This window comes from Brassica rapa, unplaced genomic scaffold (genome assembly GCF_000309985.2).
Source record: "Brassica rapa cultivar Chiifu-401-42 unplaced genomic scaffold, CAAS_Brap_v3.01 Scaffold0583, whole genome shotgun sequence".
NCBI classification, from domain to species: domain Eukaryota; kingdom Viridiplantae; phylum Streptophyta; class Magnoliopsida; order Brassicales; family Brassicaceae; genus Brassica; species Brassica rapa.
In genome coordinates, this window is record NW_022610523.1 from 1 (window position 1) to 23,941 (window position 23,941).

The following is a 23,941-nucleotide window of genomic DNA, read 5'->3' on the forward strand; positions in this document are numbered from 1 at the left end:
AAGGCTCAATAGAGCGTCCACATCAGCGAAAAAAAACATTTTGTGAAAGATGACACGTGGTCATCAGTAAAAAATAAAAAATAAATATACATATAAGAAAATAAATAATAAGTAAATATACAATATAAAAAGAAAATTATTACATAAACAATAATAAGTGAGGCTCCATAGGGCGTCGACCATCAGCGGTAAAAATGTTTTCTAAAAATGACACGTGGCATTAACAAAAAAATAAAAAATAAATATAATATAAAAAATAAATAATAAGTAATATGCAATATAAGAAATAGAAATATTACATTAAAAAACTAATAGGTAAATATACAATAGAAGAAAAAATAAATGAAAAGCAAATATAACATTATAAGAAATAGAAATATTGCATTAAACATCTATCATAATTTATCTCTGATATAAAAGCAGAAACTTTTGAGGCTCCATTGGCGTCCACATCACGGTAAAAAAATCTTCTAAAAAATGACATTTGGCATTAACAAAAAATAAAAAATAATATACATAGAAAGAAAAAAAATAATAAGAAATATACAGCATAAGAAATAGAAATATTACATTAAACATTTATAGGGAAATATACAATATAAGGAAAAATAAATGAAAGTAATATACATTATAATAAATAAAATATTACATTAAACATCTATAATAATTTATCATCTAATATAAAAGCAAGAAATTAGAATAAGTAAATATACAATAAAAAAATAAAAAATATATTAAACATCTATCTGAAAAATGTATCTATACTAATAAAATGGAGCTTTTGAGGCTCAATAGAGCGTCCACATCAGCGAAAAAAAAACATTTTGTGAAAGATGACACGTGTCATTAGTAAAAAATAAAAAATAAATATACATATAAAGAAAAATAAATAATAAGTAAATATACAATATAAAAAATAAAATTATTACATTAAACAATAATAAGTGAGGCTCCATAGGGCGTCGACATCAGCGGTAAAAATGTTTTCTAAAAAATGACACGTGGCATTAACAAAAAATAAAAAATAAATATACATATAAAGAAAAATAAATAATAAGTAAATATGCAATATAAGAAATAGAAATATTACATTAAAAAATAATAGGTAAATATACAATATAAGAAAAAAATGAAAAGTAAATATACATTATAAGAAATAGAAATATTGCATTAAACATCTATCATAATTTATCTTCTGATATAAAAGCAAGAAAATTAGAATAAGTAAATATATAATTAAAAAATAAAAAAACTATATTAAACATCTATCTGAAAAATGTATATATACTAATAAAATAGAGCTTTTGAGGCTCCATAGAGCATCTACATCAGCGGAAAAAAAAAACTTTTTCTAAAAGATGATACGTGTCATTAATAAAAAATAAATATACATATAAAGAAAAATAAATAATAAGTAAATATACAATATAAGAAATAGAATTATTACATTAAACAATAATAAGTAAATATACAATATAAGGAAAAAATAAATAAAAGTAAATATACAATATAAGAAATATAAATATTACATTAAACATCTATCATAATTTATCATTTGATATAATTAAGAAATGAAAAAAAACTAAATTAAAAATCTATCTGAAAAATGTATAGTGAAATAAATAATAACTAAATACACAACATAAAAATAGAAATATTATATTTTATAATTATCGTAATATTAGAATAAATAAATGAAAATATAAGAAAAAATAAATATTAAGTAAATATAGTATATAAGAAATAAAAATATTACATTAAATATATATCGTAATATTATCATTGATATAAAAACAAGAAATTTAGAATAAATAAATATACAAAATAAGAAAGATAAACAATAAGTAAATATAATATAAAATGGAAAAACTAAATTGAGCATATATCTGAAAAATGCATAGTGAAATAAATAATAAGTAAATATACAACATAAAAATATTAGATTAAACATTTATTATAATATTAAAATAACTAAATATAAAATATACGAATCTATACTAACAAAAATGAGCTTTTGAGGCTCCATAGAGAGTCCACATTAGCAAAAAAAATCTTCTTCTAAAAGATGACACTTGACATTAATAAAAAAATATATACGTATAAAGAAAAGAGAAATAATTAGTAAATATACAATATAAGGAAAAATAAATTAAAAAATACAATATAAGAAATAGAAATATTACATTAAATATCTATCATCAATTAACATTTGATATAAAAGCAAGAAAATTAGAATAAGTAAATATACAATTAAGAAATGAAAAAAAAAAACTAACTTAAACATCTATCTGAAAAATGTATAGTTAAATAAATAATAACTAAATACACAATACAAAAAATAGAAATATTATATTATACAATTATCGTAATATAAGAAAAAATAAATATAAAATAACAAAAAAATAAATATTAAGTAGGAAATTGCCACAAATAGCACATTCATAGTACCACTTTTCATGTTTACACTAACCACTTTTACCATCACTTTTAATGAAGGGTAAAAGACAATTATACCCTTAAGGTTAACTAATCTAGATTTAGGGTTTAGAGTTGAGGGGTGGGGTAAGGTTTTTGGAATGTGAAATTTAGGATTCTAATAAAATATAAATAAATACTTAAAAAATATTAAAAATAGTTTCAAACATAATTTTCGTTTTTCAAAAAGAAATGTGAAGAAAAAATTTCAAAAAAATTCGAAAAAAATTTCAAAAAAAAAATTTATAAAAAAGTTCGAATTTGAAAAGTATAATTCAAAAACAAATTACTTTTTTTTAATTTATTTTTTTATTTAAATAATGATTTATTATATATATGAATAACAAGGACATAAGAGTCTTTTGCCACTTAATGAAGAAAGTATTTTTGAAAATGTCTTTTTAGTGGTGGTAAAAATGAAAAGTGGAAAACATGTAATTTCCCCTATTAAGTAAATATAGTATATTAGAAATAAAAATAATACATTAAATATATATCGTAATATTATCATTGATATAAAAGCAATAAAATTTAGAATAAATTAATATATGAAATAAGAACGATAAACAATAAGCAAATATACAACATAAAAATGGAAAAACTAAATTAAACACATATCTGAAAAAATGTATAGTTAAATAAATAATAAGTAAATATCCAACATAAAAATATTAGATTACACATATATTATAATATTAGAATAAGTAAATATAAAATAAAAAATGAATAATAAGTAAATATATAATATAAGAAATACAAAAAATACATTAGACATCTATCTAAAAAATCTATAATAAAATAAATAATAAGTAAATATAAAATATAAGAAATAAAAATACTACATTAAATTTATATCGTAATATTACAATTTGATATAAAATAAAAATAGTTAGATAAGTAAATATACAATTAAAAAAGTAAATACACAAGATAAGAGACAGAACAACTACATTAAACATATATTTGAAAAATGTAGATTTTTACATTTTTATGACTTCCAAATATTTTTATAAGTAAATATACAATATAATAAAAATAAGCATACAATATAAGAAATATAAATTTTACATGAAGCATCTATTATAATAATATCATTTGATATAAAAGCAAGAAAATTAGAATAAGTAAATATACAATATAAGAAAAATAAAAAATAGGTAAAATACAATTAATAAATGAAAAATCTAAATTAAACATCTCTCTAAGAAATGTATAGTAAAAAAAATAATAAATTAGTATACAATATATTAAATAGAAATATTATATTAAGCATCTATCGTATTATTAGAATAAGTAAATATACTATATAAGGAAAATAAAAACAAATCTGAGAAACATACAATAAAATAAATTATAAGTAAATATAATATAGAAATATAAATATTACATTAAACATTATAAATAATATTATCATTTGATTTAAAAGTAAAAAAAATAGAATAAGTAAATATACAATATAAGAAAAATAAACAATAGGTAAAATACAATTAAGAAGTGCAAAAACTACATTAAACATCTATCTCAAAAAGGTATTGTTTTACATTTTCATTATTTAAAAATACAATAAGTGAATATTAATGCTAAATATTATAATAAGTAAATATAAAATATGAAAGAATAAATAATAAGTAAATATAATATATAAGAAATAAAAAATATTACATTAAATACATATCGTAATATTATCATTGATATAAAAGCAAGAAATTTAGAATAAGAAATATAAAAAAAAAAAAAATAAACAGTAAGTAAATATACAATATAAAAAATGGAAAAACTAAATTAAATATTTATCTGAAAAATATATAGTTAAATGCAAAAACTTATATTTAAATAAATAATAAGCAAATATAAAGTATAAGAAATATAAATATTACATTAAACATCTATCGTAATATTATCATTAGATTTAAAAACAAGAAAATTAGAATAAATAAATATACAATATTGAAAAATTCCCTTGGATAGCCATTTTTAAGTTTTTGCTACAAAATAGCTATAAATGAGAAAAATAATCAAAATAAGTCTTATTAAAGAGTAAAAATACATTTATACCCTATGGTTAACTAACATAGACTTATGGTTTAGAGTTAAGGGGTGGGATTTTGAGGATAGGATTTCAAATTTTTAAAAATTAAAAATTAAAAAATTAAATTTTTTAAAATAAAAGAGACTATTTTGGTCACTTTCTTTATTGAATACTATTTTGTGACAAAAAAAACTTAAAAGATCTATTTGAGAGAATTGTCTTACAATATAAGAAAAAAAATAATAAGTAAATATACAATATAAGAAAGGAAAAACTATATCAAACATCTATCTAAAAATGTATAGTTTTCTGATTTTTTCTAAAGAAATATGTATTCACACATACATACAATTCAGAATTTGTTGTTGTTCAGAATACAACGTTCAAAAAAATAACTATATGGTTAACATTTGAAAATAAAAATAGCCCCGCACGTAGCGCGGATTAACTCCTAGTCTTTACATATAAAAGATGTTTTGCTCTCTCCTGAGGTTGCCACCTAGGATTCCACTTAGGAAAGTCGCTTCACGAGGAGTCAACACGTGTCCCGCCTGCTCGAAACACAGCGTTTCATTAAAGGAATCAGCGATCCATATGGGCTAAGTTTGTGTGTGGGCTTTTTTTAATTTGGCACAAGAAAAGCAGCCCGATAGCAGTCAACCCTAATAGCACAATGTTCATCTCCGTTCTTTGTTCTTCGTCATCTGATCTTCTTTTTCATCGACCAAAAACGTTACCAGTTACAGATTCGTCTCATTAAACCTCTTCTTAACTCCATCAACCACGATCTGGTCTTGAATGTGAACTTCTCTTCTCCGAGGCGGTGTCACTGCGAATATAAAAAGTTAAGCCTTCCTCTTATCAAGACCATCTTCTCGATCTGTTGAACCAACAAAGTAAAGTTATTTTCACATAAATGGCTAACTCGAAAGTTCTTATTTCTCATTTGAAATCTGGTAAATTTTCTTCTCCGGTTGAGGTTAGGTTGATGCGTTGACTTCCTCTGCCTAGCAAAGGGAAACATGAACGGTTAGTGGCTACACTCAGTCAATTCGTCTGGACTTCTTCTTAAATCGTTATGGGCGTCAATATGCTTCTCCTTGAAGCCAAGGTTGCTCCGGCGATTTAGAAAACAAACTCAAGTTTTTTTCTGTAAGATTTACAAGTAACGTGATCTTAATTAATTTGTGATCTTAGTCATACGATGTTTGCTTCTTCATTTTGTTAAGCTCCTCGGTCTTTTTAATCTGACAATGGCTCGAACAAATGCAGATGATGATTTAAAGTCAAAGTCTTTACAAGCTGAGTTTGGCGAAAAGAGGAGCTTTGGTCGCGGTTTCTGTATTACAGTCAAGAGATTGCAACATATAAAAAAATTACTAATGCTCTGCTTCATAGAAGGTATGAAGCTACATATGGAGAAATTCAATGATGGTATTGTACTAAGATAAAGGCTCCTTAGTATATTGAAACGAGAGTCTATAGTGGGGACATGTAAAGTTCCTATGTTATAAATACCATTTGAGTCAAATATCATATGTAAATTTTTTCCTTGAGTCGATTTTAGTTTTCAACAATGTTTTTGTTTTAAAAAATAGATTATTGTATGATAGTTTTAAGCAATCTGCAGGATATTACTGAAGAAAACAAATCTCATCCATGCCCAACAGAGTGGTTATTCCGTGTTGATATTGTTAATAAATGGAAAGAGTCTAACGGTTTCAGTGCTGCCCAATGTTTAGAGAATATCAAGATGTCTGATACGGCCTTACTGGTGAGAAGAGCATTGTCTTTAAGCCAATATACTTTGTTTATGGATCTTCAATAGATTCTTTTGTGAAAAGGGGGATTAGAAGTCTTTTGGTTCAATGGAAAATTAGCTCAGCAGTCCAGTGAGAAAGTGTTGAAGGATGCAATGAAACCATCACAAAACAGTAAGTAAATTGATAAGTTTCTGACAAAAAACTGTGAATCAAGAATAAAATTAAATAACTGTATGATAATATGACGTATCAGGTTCTGCTTATGTCTATGAAAGCTGGCGTCGAACTGAATCTAACCGCTTCTTCACACGTCTTCTTAACGGTACAGTTTATCTTTACGATTACGTTTAAGTTCTTCTTGATCATGAAGAGTTGATGACATAATATGAAAATTAATAGCGTAGGGCAGAAAAGAATGGCATGTGGAAGAAGCTTCATTGTTAAAGTAATACTATAAATTACATTCTCATTGAGTTTCTTGCATCGTAAGTAATATATTTCTCAGTAACATGGTATGTTTTTGGATGATCCAGACCAGGTCACCTTCTACACTCCTGGGCGTGACAAGTCAGATAATAGGAAAACAAAAGCTTGCTACATGTCTCTCTAAGGTAGTTTTATTTCTTCCTGAATTGGTCTAAACAAGCAGAAGAAGGCTAAGGGAAACCGGAACATTATCTTCTGGTTGGACACAGACGGTAAACCAAATCAATTTTTTAACCATCTGAACTTTTTTTTCTAATCAAACTGGTTTTACTTAACGGGGTTATGATTTTGTTGTAATATCTTTAAGCGCTTGGAATGCATTGGATCGTTTGGTGCAAGAAAATTTTATGTATAAGAAACCACAGGAGAAGAAGGTGGTCAAGTAAAGTGATGGAAGATCTAACTCCATTAACGGAGCTATAATAGGAGGAAGCTTTATGCTTGGATCAACAAGTCTCCACCCATAAATGTAGACAAGACAATCAGTTTTTTTTTTTTTTGCAATTATTATTTGTTCCCAATAGTCCAAAAACTACCGTTGACGAAGTCTTTTTCTTTTGTATTTCTCATTCACTATAAATAAAAATTTCAAATTTCTTCTTGATTTTGCCTTTATGTGATAGATTAAAACAAAAGATTTTGTTTGGTATGTACAAGCAAATGTTACTTTTATGTTAGTTTCGACTGCGATTAGCGTTTGATGTTGTTTGAAATGTCAATTTGATCTCTTTCTTTTGCAATGGTGCAACTGAGAAGTTTCATGCAGGCATAAAAGTATTCAAATCTGTTTTAAATTTGTGGCCAATATAGTGGATATTTACTCTTGGATATAGAGGAACTCTATTATAGAAGTATACATTGGAGCAAATCCACCTCTATAATAGAGATCTCTATTTTAGAGGAAAATATAGAGATATACATTGGAGATGCTCTAATATAGTGGATATCTACTCTTGGGTTGCAATAGCTAATGTGATTCACGATATTGGTTGCAAAGGGAACAATGGTACATGATCAAGCAACGGGCTATTGGTGGCCACAAATTTTTTTGTTAAAAAATTAAGTTTTCTGAATATGTTCCAACTTAAATTTTTTTGAAGTGTGATTTTACAAGTTTTCTGAATATTAATATAACGTTTGAATCATTGGAAAATGGTAATAATTTTCATGAGATTAACAGAGCATAAACCCATATGAAATTAAGTTGTGAGGGTTTTAGGAAAATTGGATATTTAGTTCCAAAATAGAGCAACGATATTAAGATTATTTTGTTTTTGTTAAAGAACAATGTTAAGATTTGTTATCATATAAATATATGTACTAATAGTGTTGTCATATAAACATATGTACTTATAGCAAATCACACTTCAAAAATGTTCAATTGTATCAAAAATGATAGGATACATATTTATTTGTGTATGTGCATGACTTTTATCGTATCTCCCTTCAAAACTATAGTATGCAATAATGCTGACTTTCATTTTACTATTGAACAAACTTCCAAATATGTTCCAACTAAAAACTCTAACAATGTGATTTCACCATTTACTTATAATATCCCATAAAATAAAATAATAAAATCAAAAAGAACTAAAAAATAACCTAACAAACAATGATTTTAAACTCATTTTCAAATGGAAATAATGTTTCATAAGCTCAAACCAACGAAAAGATCTAATCTCACAAATATTTTTTCTTTTGTGTTACCAAACTCAAAAACCAAAAAAATAATATGAAAATTAATGGAAAAGCAAAATGAGCAATTATACATAATCAAACATATAGTTAAAAAAGAGTAACACTATCTAATAAATAAAATAAAATACAAATAGCATACATATTACTATCTCCCAAATATCAACACACTTTTAAATAAAGCAAAATGGCATCGTACATCGTCTCTTGCATTTTTTAATTAAAGAAATTAATTACAAAGTTTTGACGAACCGCAATACACAAGAAATCTAAAAATAACATATGATAATGGATTACCTCAAATAAATAAATTTAAAAATAAAAATAAAATACATCGTCGCAATAAAGATAAAATATTATATCATTCCAAGAACCACAACAATATAATTATGCAATTTGGTCAACAACAGCTAATTCAGCTCTAGATATCATTAGATATTATATAAATAAAGATCACATGTAAATAATGTTTCACAAAAACAGAAAATTATGCTTTTGAAAATAAAAATATGTCGATCTAAACACTTAATTACGTCAAAATCCCGCGCGAAGCGCGAGCTTGCCCTAGTATTGCATAACTAAGAGTTTAATTACTTTCTCGCTTTCAACCTACATGAATTCTTAAGTTGGTGCATAATTACCCTGAAACTTGTTTTTATCTAAAAAGTATTATTAAAATATAAATTGAAAATTGTTCATTCAATAATAAAATAAACTACAAAATATCATTAGTTATGAAATTTTTGATAAAAGTAAAAATTACATTGAAAAAATGGAAACATCTTCTATTTTTAAACATCAAAAACTTCCTTGTTTAAACCAGATGGGGGTATAACTTTATTACATTATATTAAGAAAACAAAGAAACTTGTCCTATGATAGCATCAAAACGTGGAAATGTGTAATACAAATATGACAATGGCCAGCCGAACAAATTAGTTAGCATGGTCCTCTTCGTAGGGCACAAAAGCATGTTTTTGAGAGTTCAGAGACTAATCGAAACTGATACGACGCATCTTACAAACAAGATTACCCGTAGGGAAATCAAGTTCACTACCAGCGTCTGATTTCATCACATCTTTGAGCTCATCTCTTGGTGTAGCCACACACGTCTGGAAAGTTGCAAGCACAGGAGGAATCGGCATGGACAAGGCTGCAAGCACATTGCTCAAGTACTCTATATCTATACACAGTTGCTGTGCTCCTCGGTCTGAAATGTATTGGATTCCTCTCAGTTGCTCCATGTACAGAGCCGTTGCGCCTTCTGCTACCTTGAACATCCACTCGGTTGCAAAGAACTGTGCGTCCTCGTTGTTTGAATCACCATTGGTTGAGATTCCTTCAGCTAGAGGCTCAAGCTGCTGAGGTAAAGTCAGGAGATATTATCCAACGCTTGTAACGTAAGCCTGAGGGTATGAGCTGAAGTTTGGTAGAGCAAACGCAGTTTGTTCCTCCACAGAAGACCAGATTGGTAGGCGAGATACTTCCCCGAGTCTTTGCCTGACTTTTGATATGAGGATGTCATATACAAGTTTGTTCACTGTGTCCTCAAACGCAGCTACTCTCTGAGATGCCAAAGGCAGTGCGTGGAACCTTGGATCTTTTGACTGCAAAAAAAAAACAGCAAAAGGAAATGATACATATGAACAGTGTATATTAATTTATGAATCTTTGTCAATTAAGACTACCTGTTCCAACAGGTTTAGGAGTTTGCGAGCCTTCTCCGGAACATCAACCAACCGAATAGCTGCCACATCCAGGGAAGCTCGTCCAGCCATAGACAAATCTCCAGCTGTTTGTTCACTTGTCAAATGTGACAGGTTCTGATCCAGATTTGTGCCAAATAGTGAAATAGACAAGCTGGAGTTTAGTCTAGCCAGAGTGGCTCTCAAAGAAGCTTCAAACACAGAAGACCTGCTCAAGTCAGCTTCTCACCGTCTTTATAGGAGCTTTCGTCTAATATTTTAAGCCTTCTGGTGTTGTCAATCGAGACATGGTAACATAAAACTGTCCATGGGTAAATACAGGCCGGGGAAGATATAAAGCTGACTTGCTTTAGGCTTTGGCCTTGACTTTTATTTATTGTCATGGCATAGCTAAGTCGGATTGGGTATTGCCGTCTACGAAGTTAAAAGGATGTATGCTGTCAGTTGGGCTTAGCTGTATCCTAGGGAGTAATATTCGTTCACCAACTTCTGGTCCGGTCATTTTTATCAAAAAAAACAAAAAAAAAACTTCTGGTCCGGTCATAATCTCCACTTCGACAATCACCAAGCCATGATCCTGATTAACGTTGCGCAGTGAATTCAAAGGAGTAGCATGAATGTAGTTTACTCAAACCGTGCCCAAACTGATCCGATTCGATTGTATTTTATAAATTCCTTACTAACATTTTCTTGTATTCCTCCTGTGTAATAAAATAATTTTAAAATAAAATCTAAAAATTAAACCTGGCTGGAATTATTCATACGTTAGTCTCCCAATTAATCTTGAAATTTTAATAGTTACAAAACAACTAAAAATTTAATAAATCAACAATTCCAATTTAGTTATATAATTATAACTTTATTTTTCTTAATCTTAGGAAGATTGTGAATGAATTTACTTGTTCCGTAGTCATTTGTATCTAAACCGAAACATATAGTAAAAAAAACTAAATATTAGGAATTAGTAAATCAGAGTATTTCGGTTGGAATGTCACGTAAGATGATAACTCGAATAATACTGAAAGTCTGTATAGTAACTAATTATTTAAATATTCTATTATATCATTACTCAAAAGTTAGTTATAGGATGACAAAAAGTTTCCTTTTAGTATTGTTATGATTTCAACGTCAAAAGCCAAAAACGCAAAGGAGTAGCATGAATGGAGTTTACTCAAACCCTGCCCAATCTGATCCGATCACAATTCTAATGGATTTTCCACTTTTATTTCAGTTAAAAGAATTGAAAAAACTATATAAGAGGGAATAAATTGAAATAGTTTTTTTATTATTGACTGAAACAAAGATAATCAAAGTTGCGAAAGTACTGCAGATAAATAAGAAGTATTTAAACTTGGAACATGAAACCATAACTGCTGGTATCCAATTTCTTGGCCATCTTGGTAGATGAGTGGGTCCTCTTCTTCGCCGAAGCATCGGCTGGTTTCGCATCAGTATTCTTATCTGCATCACTACTGCCTTCTCCAGTTTCAACACGAACAGGAACCGGACCACCATCTGCCATGTCAGCATCATCACCATCGTTTCTCCCCTGATACATTCGGAAAGTGTTACATACTAACAGACATACATAGATAATCAAAGGTTCGCAAAATCACTCTTACCTTAACGACAAAGTCAGGAACTGGAACACGCTCATGCTCCTTAAGGATGCGGGTGATGGTGAGGTCTAATGGTGTGCAGTGAAGTTAAACGTGCTAACTCTGACCTGGAAGGTGAATGTTTTTCCTTCCATGTCTGTGATAAACAGCGGCACCTAAGAGTCCTCAGGATTTACTCCTTCCTCAGCCTGTTCGTCAGATTGAAAGCACCATGTATGTTAGCATTTATATTTAATAATCCTTTAAGAAGACTAATGCACATCTTACCAACACTGACCGGCTTCACTTGCTCGGAGGTTATGCAGCTTAGTCATCACACCATCAAAACACACGAATGCACCTTCAACTGTGCTATCAGCGATTGCCAACTCCACACGATAACTGACGGAGTTTACGGAAAAAATGAAGACGTCCATGCCTCTCCAAGGATAGAAATTAACGCCCTACAAACTTTCAGTTTTGAATTATTGCCTATACACTATCTAGCCCTTGAGTAATTTGCCAATAATGATTTCAAGAATTTTAATCATATTTTTCTTCCTCCCAACAAGCTAGGCATTTCGAATCGTGACTGTGACCAGTTTTACAAGTGCATCACATCCGTCTTCTCGAAGTGGACTTTTATTTAAACGTCACCGTGCTATCACATACGAGTTCCTGGAGCTTTGTTTTCAAAAGTTTAACATGTGTGTTATAGGTTTCTACGCCGTTACTTTTCTGATTTTATGATAAAGAGGTTTAAGACAGAATTTTTACATAAACTTTGGTTATGATCTGGTATCTGTATCTATTTATTTCAAGTGTTTATGCACCTCCCTACAGGGAATCACTTCCAAAACAAACAAACAAAAATTAACTATATGATTTCCCTACTTATTTCTACCCAGAAACAAACTAATATCTTAAAACATGAACGGTTGTTATTGCAAAAAAATCAAACAGATTTATTAGTTTGATGGGATTTATTGTTTTCAAAGTCTAGCATTTATAATATAGAATAAATACTTTAAAAATATAGTAGATCAAGATGAGATGGTCAACATTTTAAGGAAAACAAGTGAAGAAAGATGACTGAAAAGAATAAGAGAAATTCTTGGGTTCACCCCCTAGGTGAATCTATAGGTTCACCAACCAATGAAAATTGGTTATTTTATATACAAATTTTTTCAAAAAAGGAAACAAAATTTTTAGAATTTATTTTTTTAAATAAAAGGATATAAAATAAATAAAAAACGTATAATAACAATAAAAGATGATTTTTTTAATATTGTTAAAGCTGTTCATACTAAACACTAAATCCTAAACCCTAAACATGAAACCCTAAACCCTTGGATAAATCCTAAACCCTTGGGTAAAGAGATATTCCAACGGTTATGAGTCTATCCATGGGTTTAGGATTTACCCAAGGGTTTAGGGTTTAGGTTTTAGGGTTTAGGGTTTAGTATGAACGGCTTTAACAACATTAAAAAATTCATTTCTTACAGCAGCTACTATTTTTTTATTTATTTTTTATATTTTACCTAAGGGTTTAGGATTTATCCAAGGGTTTAGGGTTTAAGGTTTAGTGTTTAGGATTTAGCGTATAGGGTTTAATATGAACGACTTTAACAATGTTAAAAAAAATTCATTTTTATTGCTATTAAATATGCAACGTAAACACACATAAAAATGAGACATCATATTTGGATATATTTAAATAAATAATTTTAAATATATTATATTCTTGATAATTTTAAAATTACTTAAAAAGAAACTAAATTATTAAAAAATTAATATACAAATAAAACAAAAACAATATTTTGTAACATCAAAATAATAAATGAATAAAAATATATTATGTTAATAAAATAGATTTTAGATTTTAAAAACTTCTAATTCATGTAATATAAAAAATTTCAAAATTTGTTTATTACAATTAATATTTTACCATTAGATATATTAAAATAATATTCTAGATCGATATTCAATTTTCAGTTTTTAACTATTACACGTAAAAAATATTATTAAGTACGTTTTTTTGAAAAGGTGGTTTTATATTTTAAGTAGGTTATTGGAGTACTTTTTCTTTTTGTGAATTTATTCGAGATGAGATTTCGATCTTTTAAACTACGATAATTTATGTTCTATACATAATTATATATTTTTTACGTAACTCTAAAATCTCGGACTTGATTCTTCATATTTTATTAGTTAATTGTGTTACATATAATAGAAATACTTACTTCAAACTTAAAATATAAAAAAATCAAATTTAAAATTAGTTATATATAATTTAATATACAAGAATTCACATACAAATAAAAATGATAAATATAATAAATTTAAATATATTATCCGCGCGTAGCGCGGAGAAAGGATCTAGTTAAAATGATGACTAAATAACAAAAAAGTTAATAACAAATCTATGTTTTTTAGTTTTATTTTCCTTTAAGTCTTGTTTATTGAAGTTTGATTAGTTATCGTTATCTTTTATTCATTCCATATTAAATAATGAAATATTTAAGATCTAGTTTTTTTTTGTTTAAAAATAATTCTACAAGTTTTATACACTTGGACATCAAGGAACGACTAGCTTCAATTTCAGTCTCAAGTTGCTCGTTTGGAAACAACAAGCTATACTTAGATAAATCGTCATATTTAACTGGATTATCATTGGCATGCACGTCAAACTATAGGTACATTAATTTTCATAAAGTTGATATGGAGAAGTTTTTTTCATCGTTTATTTTATGATGCTTAAACTTTAAATTCACACGTACATTTATTTATTCTCATTCTTGATTTCCCTCGAACGCTGGATCTTTTTTAGCTTGCTACGGATTTTCTTGTCTCTGACTAAACGTGGGTGTTATGAAAATAGTAAACCTATTCTAAAATACGATAATAAATAACCATTAGACTTAATAATTAGAACAACAAATATATTTAATATACTACCACAACAAAATATATAGTCTAGTCAACCTTTTTATTCCTAGACTACTAATTTGAGATATATTCAAAATTAATGGTAATTGAACAATTACCAAAATATTACAGTCAAATTATTTTTTACCATACTACTATATGAAATATGTTGAAAATTAATGGTAATTGAATACATTCCTAACGTTGTCCATTTTGTGTTCTTGACTCTTCCTCTCAACTATCTGTATATATAAGATTACAAGTGCATGACTATATTTCAACATCACAAAACAAATAAAAGATAAAACTAAAAGCGACAGCCATGGGAACACCAAAACTGAAGTTGGCTGTCGAGGAGTTGGAGATGGATCATCTCATGCTCCAGATCCAAAATGGTAGAATGCTTGATGACCTTTCTCAAACCGAGACTGAGAAGTTAAAGTCATATGCAAGTAAGAAGTTCCAAACTCTTATGGGTGAGATCCCAAAGGCACCATTCCCAATGATACAGGGGGAAGTGTCTATTTGATGGATAAGTGGATCAAGGATCCATCTGATAAGGAGGATGAGATGAAGAAGACCTGTGAAGGAGAGAGCAGCAAGTCTGGTGGTGCGGACGATGCCTAATGAAGCAGCTAGCCGTCGAATAATAAAATTAATGTGTCTTGGAATAAAGTTGTTATTGTTGTGTCTTTGCATTCTCGTTTCATATTTCTAGTTTTTGTTGCTTTGGTCATGTTTCCTGTTTTTTGTTTCTTGTTGTGTCATAAACATGTGTCTTTGTTTGCATATGTTAATCTAAATAATGCAATGTTTTCCCTTTGCAATCATTAAAGAGTTCATCCCGTATTTAACACTGTTTTTCTAGAGTTCAACATAAAGCAAATTGTTTCAGAACAATAAGCTATATATATACACATTAATTTTCATGAATAGTTTGATATGGAAAAGTTTTTCTCATCGTTTCTTGTATGATGCTTAAACCTTAAATTCACACGTAAGATTTATTATTGTCTTTCTTGATTTTCCCTCGAACACTGGATCTTTGGCTGCTTACTACGTAGCATTTTTTTTTCTTTTTAGCATTTACATTAAGACTACAAATTACTCAGTATCTACAATTTCAAGAGATTTGTTTTAGAGTGTGTGTGTGTGTGTCCTACTTTTTGCAGACGCTGGTCTTCCTATGGATGGCAATTGGTACCACCCGCCCCGCTGCGGTCTCTATCTCATGTGGATCTTTGCGGGTCAGCCCGCCATGACCTGCGGTACCCAAACCCGCGGGTAGTAAAAAGATGATGTTTCGTTGTGGTGAGAAGATTATGTTTCCACATGTTTTCTTGAACGAGGACGGTTCTCAACTCAATACTGTAACTTAATAACAGCATGTGCACTACTAGGACTTAACAGAAACGAAGCAAACAAACTTCTTCCATATAAAGTAGGACTTAACAGAAACGCATCATTGCTTACAGAGAAAGGAAGGTAAATTCTATCTCCTACATTCAAGGACCCCTTGGCTGCCACCTTCAAACAGACAACATCAGCTTCTTAAAAAACAGTTCTTGTCCTAACCAAGAATTAACAAAGAGCTATTTACCCTTTTAAGTTGTCTTCTTTGTAGTTCATCACCGTCACAAGTCACATGCCCTTCTCTTTTTTAACCTGAAACACATTTACAAATCTCTTAATCATGTAACTTAATGGTTCGATCGAATCATCAAAATAAAATATTTTAGCTGAAGAGATCACGGACCTGTCTTAAACGAAAGAGTTCATGTACGAGGTTTCTAGGTAAGTCCAGACGGCAACGAAGAATCCACCTCAGCTCCGGTGGTGGGATCTCCAAGAAGAGAAGCTATGAGGGTGGAAAGAAAACGGAGAGAAGCTTCACTGGTGGTTCGACGAAGAAGAGAAGCTCCGGTGGTGGCCTTAATCAAAGAGAAGAAGAACCGGTTGGTGGTGATGCTCCTCTGGTGCTCGACGGTGACTCGGTGGAGTCGTGGAGAACATGAATCGCCATTTTCATGATCTCTCTCTTTTTTTCAGGTGGAAACAAAACAAAACAGGAAGTGGTGCGGGTTCTTTCTGCCCCGCAAGACCCGCATAGTCCAAACCGCAAAGGCCCAAACCCACATGAGACTTAACCCACGAGACCCGCTCACAAATGGGCCTCAATATCTCTACCCAAACCCGCCCCGCATGGGTCTTCTACGGGCCCGGCCCGTGGGCTGCGGTTTATTTGCCATTCCTAGTCTTCCCATAAATGTCAAGTTATTCACTCCCACCCATTAGTCCAACGCTTTCAGTGTAATGATAAAAGAAAGCCAAAGTGGAGAGGGATAGAGAGAGTAGAATTACACCCCAAAGATTCCAATAGCATTAATCTTCTTAATCGCTTCCCTCATCGCAAAACCTTCTGCCATTAGTGGTGACATAACAAAGTTAGTGGAGATTGAAAATCTCTGAGTCTCTCTTGAAGTTTTGATAGTCCATCCCAGTCTAGCAGCCCCTGATGTTTCAGTCTTGAAGCACGATTTAACATATGTTTTTAATAGGAAAGAAATAAACCACATGTGGAACATGTGCTAGGGGAAAACAATGTCCCTGTAAAAATGGACTAGACACCACGTAGTGGCAGCTGATCAAGCTCAGTTACTAGCTCCGTCAACTTAACCTGATTTTCATTCCTGCATTGAACCAACTGCCTCCTTAGATCTTGGACCTGGTAATTAAGCCTTTGAATCTTATTTTCTTGTGAGAAAATTCTCTGCCATAAATAGAGATAGTCATATCATTATTAGATCATACTATGAAGGCATATGTGAAACTAAGAGTGGGTGGTTTTCAGATAACTATGGTTAATGTAAGTTTCCTCAGAATCAAAGCAGCTAAAGAGAAGTGAAACGGATAAAGACAAACCTTTTCTTGCACAGACTCTTTGCCATGTAGTATATGATGTTGCTCTTAATCTGATTGAATCAAGGAACGACTAAAGTTTTCTTATATGGAGAAGTTTTCTTCATCGTTTATTGCCATTCTTGATTTCCCTCGAACGCTGGATCTTTCGTTGCTTGCTACGGATTTTCTTGTCTCTGACTAAACGTGCGTGTTATGAAAATAGTAACCTACTAGGCAGTAACTCGCGATGTGAGCGGAGTAAAATAGTTTATTAGATTATTTATAGTATGTTGTACTAAAAGATTTGTCATATAGCTTTTTGGAATAAATATTCATATATCTGTTCGAATTCAGTTGATCTATCGGGATTTCACACTTTTAGAGTTAGATATTTAAATCTTATTCAGATATTTACAAATTTTGGTTTAGATTTGGTTTCGAATCTTTGCGGGTTCGGATTCGAGTTCGGATACCATTTTAATCAGGTATTTTTTAACAAAAATCTAAATATACTTAAATGCTCAAAATCCAAAAATAAAATAATATAAAACATAAAAATTAATAATGTAAGACTAACTATTTAAATTTACATAAAAATTCATTCAATTTAAATATTTGGATGGAGAACAAATAAATATTATCAGTATTTTTAACATTTACTGTTATTTTTAGATATTTACTTGTGTCTATGTTGATAATTTTGAGATACTTTCATATTTTTTAATATCTAATGAATATAATATTTAAAATAATTAATATATTTAAATATATAATTGAGATTTAGATATTTTGGTATTCCAAAATATTTTATTTTGGATTAGATTCGATTCTGGTTATCTAGATATTAAACTTTTAATCCATCTGAATATACTTAATCGTTTTAGTTTGTGTTTAGTATTACTTTCAAATCTAGTTCGATTCAGTTTCAGATCCAGATGAGTTAATCAAATAAATTGTGTGTGAACACATTAAATTATTTGCGGTAGAGTTAAAAAATTAGTGTGTGAATGCATTAATTGTTAAATGATTGTGAGGCCGACACGTCAGCATACTCAAATTGAAATCAATGTGAAGCTATAACATAGAAAATATAGTGTGAACGCATTAATTACAAATGTTTCTCTTTTAATATATAGGAGATACTAAAATACGATAATAAAAAAAATAGACTTAATAATTAGAAAAACCAATATATTTAATATACTACCACAACAAAATATTTAGGGACAAACTGGTAACCACTATAGGAACACTAGGAATGAGTAGGAGAAAAATGTAGAGAAATAAAATTATAGGAAGAAAAGAAAGATTATTCCTTACCGATTTTAATGAGAAACAAATTTGTTCTATATTCCTCTAGAATAAAAGGAATGAGAAGAATAAAAAAGAAAAATTATTTCTTATAAATGGTAAAAATAATTAGAAATAGTAATAAATTCATCATTCCTTTCATTCAGTGGTCACCAGTTAGACCCTCAGTATAGTCAAACTTTTTCTTCCTAGACTACTAATTTGAGATATATTCAAAATTAATGGTAATTGAACAATTACTAAAATAGTACAGTCAAATTATTATTTACCATACTACTATATGAAATATGTTGAAATTTAATGGTAATTGAATACATTCCCAAAGTAGTCCATTTTGTGTTCTTGACTCTTCCTCTCGACTCTCTCTATATATATAAGATTGCAAGTGCATGACTATATTTCAACATCACAAATAAAAGATAGAACTAAAAGCGACAGCCATGGGAAGACCAAAAGTGAAGTTGGCTTGGGTCGAGGAACGAAAGAGAAGAGCTACTGTTTGCCAGCGGAGAATGAAAGAATTGATTCAAATGGCTGAAGAACTAACCATCGTTTGTGATATGAGTGCATGTTTGGTCTTTTACAACCGTAAAAATGGTAAGCTGGTGGTGTGGCCATCTCTGGAGGAGGCTCAATCTCTCATCGACTGCTATAACGCATTACCGGAAACCGAGAGGAACATGAAGGCGGATGATGAAGAGTCATCATTCATCAAGACCATTACCAAGGAGATCGAGAAGAAACTAGAGCTTTCTCGGAAGGCTATCAGGAGTTGAAGATGGATAATCTCATGCTCCAAATCAAAAATGGTAGTAGAATGATTGCTGATCTTTCTCAAACCGAGATTGAGAAGTTAAAGTCATATGCAAGTAAGAAAATTGCGTATTATGATAGAGAGTTACGTAAGCAACATCCGAATACGAGTGGCAATGAGCCATTTCTTGAGGATGACATGGGGAGATGAAGACCTATGAAGGAGAGAGCAGCGAGTCTGATGGTGCGGACAATACCTAATGAAGCAGATAGCTGTCGAATAATAAAATTAATGTGTCTTGGAATAAAGTTGTTACTGTTGTGTCTTTGCATTCTCGTTTCATATTTCTAGTTTTTGTTGCTTTGGTCATGTTTCTTGTTTTTTTTTGTTTCTGTTTCTTGTTGTGTCTTAAACTTGTGTCTTTGTTTGCATATGTTAACCTAAATTAATGCAATGTTTTCTATTTCAATCATTGAAGAGCTCATCTCGTATGTAACACTATATGTTTTCTAGGGTTCAACATAGCAAATTCTTTAAGAATAAACTATATTTTGATAAAGCATCGTATTTAACTGAGATTATCATTGGCATGCATGTCAAACTATAGGTACATTAATTTTCATGAATAATTTAATTCTTTAAGAAAAGCTATATTTTGTCCAACGTTTCTTTTATGATGCTTAAACCTTAATTTCACACGTTAGATTCATTGTTGTCTTTCTTGATTTTCCCCGACCGCTGGATCTTTCGTTGCTTGCTACATAGTAAAACTTTTTTTAGCATATACATGAACAATACAAATTACTCAGTAACTACAATTTCAAGAGATTTGTTTAAGTGTGTGTCCTGTCCAAGTTATTGACTTCACTCATTAGTCCAACACTTTCAGTGTAATGATAAATGAAACCAACGAGAAGAGAGATAGAGAGAGAGTAGAATTACACCCCAAGATTCCAATAGCATCCTTAGCTACACATACTTGATGTAGTACACCTATAAGGACATCTATAAGGACCACTCCTCTTTGATTGCTTCTTCAAAGTACACAGAACTTTCAAGTGCGCAGTGTTTATAAACAAGTCTTTTGGGGTATTAGGTTGATTAAAGAATCTTGATTAACATTTCAAGCCTGTGAAGTGTGTGAGAGAAAGCTTCAATCTGCACACACCAAACATGTGATTCAGAATATAGTACTCATGAGGATTCAGTAGGGTGAAAAAAATGCCCTTCTACTGTAAAACTTTTTTGCAGAGAAAGCTATGGGCGTTCCCCAGTCAAAAAAAAATACGCTTCTAAACAAGTTTCAGAAGGATATTGCAACTACTTACCTGTATCTACTGAGAGATATTCAGAGACAGACACAACATAATAGTGTTGTACAAGTTTTACAAGTTTTTCTGAATATTAATATTACGTTTGAATCATTGGAAAATGGTAATAATTTTCATGAGATTAACAGAGCATAAACCCATATGAAATTAAGTTGTGAGGGTTTTAGGAAAATTGGATATTTAGTTCCAAAATAGAGCAACGATATTAAGATTTTTTTTTTTTTGTTAAAGAACAATGTTAAGATTTGTTATTATATAAATATATCTATTAATAGTGTTGTCATATAAACATATGTACTTATAGCAAATCACACTTCAAAAATGTTCAATTGTATCAAAAATGATAGTATACATATTTATTTGTGTATGTACATGACTTTTATCTTATCTCCCTTCAAAACTATAGTATGCAATAACGCTGACTTTCATTTTACTATTGAACAAACTTCCAAATACGTTCCAACTAAAAACTCTAACAATGTGATTTCACCATTTATTTATAGTATCCCATAAAATAAAATAATAAAATCAAAAAGAACTAAAAGATATCCTAACAAACAATGATTTTAAACTCATTTTCAAATGGAAATAATGTTTCATAAGCTCAAACCAACGAAAAGATCTAATCTCACAAATAATTTTTCTTTTGTGTTACCAAACTCAAAAACCAAAAAAATAATATGAAAATTAATGGAAAAGCAAAATGAGCAATTATACATAATCAAACATATAGTTAAAAAAGAGTAACACTATCTAATAAATTAAAAAAAAAAAAAAAAAAAGCATACATATTACTATCTCCCAAACATCGACACACTTTTAAGGAAAGCAAAATGACATTGTAACATCGTCTCTTGCATTTTTTTAATTAAAGAAATTAATTACAAAGTTTTGACGAACCGCAATACACAAGAAATCTAAAAATAACATATGATCATGGATTAACTCAAATAAATAAATTTTTAAAATAAAAAAAAATTCATCGTCGCAATAAAGATAAAATATTATATCATTCCAAGAATCACAACAATATAATTATGCAATTTGGTCAACAACAGCTAATTCAGCTCTCGATATCATTAGATATTATATAAATAAAGATCACATGTAAATAATGTTTCACAAAAACAGAAAATTATGCTTTTGAAAATAAAAATATGTCGATCTAAACACTTAATTACGTCAAAATCCCGCGCGAAGCGCGGACTTGCCCTAGTATTGCATAATTAAGAGTTTAATAATTTTTTCGCTTTCAACCTACATGAATTCTTAAGTTGGTGCATAATTACTCTGAAACTTGTTTTTATCTAAAAAGTATTATTAAAATATAAATTGAAAATTGTTCATTCAATAATAAAATAAACTACAAAATATCATTAATTATGCAATTTTTGATAAAAGTAAAAATTACATTGAAAAAATGAAAACATCTTCTATTTTTAAACATCAAAAACTTCCTTGTTTAAAACCGACGGGGGTATAACTTTATTACATTATATTAAGAAAACAAAGAAACTTGTCTTATGATAGCATCAAAACTTGGAAATGTGTAATACAAATATGACAATGGCCAGCCGAACAAATTAGTTAGCAGGTCCTCTTCGTAGGGCACAAAAGCATGTTTTTGAGAGTTCAGAGACTAATCAAAACTGATACGACGCATCTTACAAACAAGATTAGCCGTAGGGAAATCAAGTTCACTACCAGCGTCTGATTTCATCACATCTTTGAGCTCATCTCTTGGTGTAGCCAAACACGTCTGGAAAGTTGCAAGCACAGGCGGAATCGGCATGGACAAGGCCGCAAGCACATTGCTCAAGTACTCTATATCTACACACAGTTGCTGTGCTCCTCGGTCTGAAATGTATTGGATTCCTCTCAGTTGCTCCATGTACAGAGCCGTTGCGCCTTCTGCTACCTTGAACATCCACTCAGTTGCAAAGAACTGTGCGTCCTCGTTGTTTGAATCACCATTGGTTGAGATTCCTTCAGCTAGAGGCTCAAGCTGCTGAGGTAAAGTCAGGAGATATTCTCCAACGCTTGTAACGTAAGCCTGAGGGTATGAGCTGAAGTTTGGTAGAGCAAACGCAGTTTGTTCTTCCACAGAAGACCAGATTGGTAGGCGAGATACTTCCCCGAGTCTTTGCCTGACTTTTGATATGAGGATGTCATAGACAAGTTCGTTCACTGTGTCCGCAAACGCAGCTACTCTCTGAGATGCCAAAGGCAGTGCGTGGAACCTTGGATCTTTTGACTGCAACAAAACAGCAAAAGGAAATTATACATATGAACAGTTTATATTAATTTATGAATCTTTGTCAATTAAGACTACCTGTTCCAACAGGTTTAGGAGTTTGCGAGCCTTCTCCGGAACATCAACCAACCGAATAGCTGCCACATCCAGGGAAGCTCGTCCAGCCATAGACAAATCTCCAGCTGTTTGTTCACTTGTCAAATGTGACAGGTTCTGATCCAGATTTGTGCCAAATAGTGAAATAGACAAGCTGGAGTTTAGTCTAGCCAGAGTGGCTCTCAAAGAAGCTTCAAATACAGAAGACCTGCTCGTAAGGCAATCTGCTACTGTAAGTATTTGAAGAGCTCCCTGAACAATGGACCACTCCTCATTTGAACTCAAGTCCATCTTACGAGAGCTTTTCTCTGCACTTCCATCTTTCTTTGAGCTAACTCCATCACCTGTACCATCCACTCCGAACACAACTCTCAAAGATTTGAGTGTTTCCTGAAGCATAGAGATATACTGCAACATAGTGTCATCTATTGCAAGTATCAGCTCGTCTGCCTCTGAGCCCCCAGTGAAACCAATACACCTCTCAACCGCAGCTTCAAGAAGAACAACAACTTGGGGAACAGACTCTTCCATCCTACGCACTGTTTCGCTGAGTTCAATTCCTTGAGCTCCAACACCACGCGTAACGGCCCCTCTCAGATCCACAACTGCGATCT

General features: G+C 30.4%; 3 protein-coding genes and 1 long non-coding RNA gene across 4 annotated transcripts; 2 read left to right on the top strand and 2 right to left on the bottom strand.

The window, feature by feature from the left end:
• The first annotated feature begins 6,286 nt into the window (after positions 1–6,286).
• On the top strand, positions 6,287–8,571 carry LOC117130598. The gene is made up of 2 exons (XR_004453933.1): positions 6,287–6,965; positions 7,061–8,571. It is a non-coding gene; the product is annotated as an uncharacterized LOC117130598 (long non-coding RNA).
• A 91-nt stretch (positions 8,572–8,662) lies between these two features.
• On the bottom strand, positions 8,663–10,864 carry LOC117130599 (conserved oligomeric Golgi complex subunit 7-like). Its single transcript, XM_033283368.1, has 2 exons — positions 10,137–10,864; positions 8,663–10,055 (listed from the first exon to the last, which is right to left on the bottom strand). Exons 1-2 carry the CDS (start codon positions 10,224–10,226, stop codon positions 9,831–9,833), a joined length of 315 nt encoding a protein of 104 aa, XP_033139259.1. The 5' UTR covers positions 10,227–10,864; the 3' UTR covers positions 8,663–9,830.
• Positions 10,865–19,332: 8,468 nt separating this feature from the next.
• On the top strand, positions 19,333–19,668 carry LOC117130600 (agamous-like MADS-box protein AGL80). The gene has a single exon (XM_033283369.1). The coding sequence runs from the start codon at positions 19,333–19,335 to the stop codon at positions 19,666–19,668; it is 336 nt and encodes a 111-aa protein (XP_033139260.1).
• Positions 19,669–22,451: 2,783 nt separating this feature from the next.
• On the bottom strand, positions 22,452–23,935 carry LOC117130597 (conserved oligomeric Golgi complex subunit 7-like). Its single transcript, XM_033283367.1, has 2 exons — positions 23,310–23,935; positions 22,452–23,231 (listed from the first exon to the last, which is right to left on the bottom strand). Exons 1-2 carry the CDS (start codon positions 23,856–23,858, stop codon positions 22,617–22,619), a joined length of 1,164 nt encoding a protein of 387 aa, XP_033139258.1. The 5' UTR covers positions 23,859–23,935; the 3' UTR covers positions 22,452–22,616.
• Positions 23,936–23,941: the final 6 nt, after the last annotated feature.

Bases quoted from the DNA above. Each gene is read 5' to 3' on its own strand.
- LOC117130599 (XM_033283368.1), bottom strand. From the start codon at position 10,226: ATGGCTGGACGAGCTTCCCTGGATGTGGCAGCTATTCGGTTGGTTGAT. The intron at 10,056-10,136 runs GTAGTCTTAATT...TTTTTTTTGCAG, and splicing joins TCCTAAACCTGTTGGAACAG to TCAAAAGATCCAAGGTTCCA.
- LOC117130600 (XM_033283369.1), top strand. From the start codon at position 19,333: ATGGGAAGACCAAAAGTGAAGTTGGCTTGGGTCGAGGAACGAAAGAGA.
- LOC117130597 (XM_033283367.1), bottom strand. From the start codon at position 23,858: ATGGAAGAGTCTGTTCCCCAAGTTGTTGTTCTTCTTGAAGCTGCGGTT. The intron at 23,232-23,309 runs GTAGTCTTAATT...GTTTTGTTGCAG, and splicing joins TCCTAAACCTGTTGGAACAG to TCAAAAGATCCAAGGTTCCA.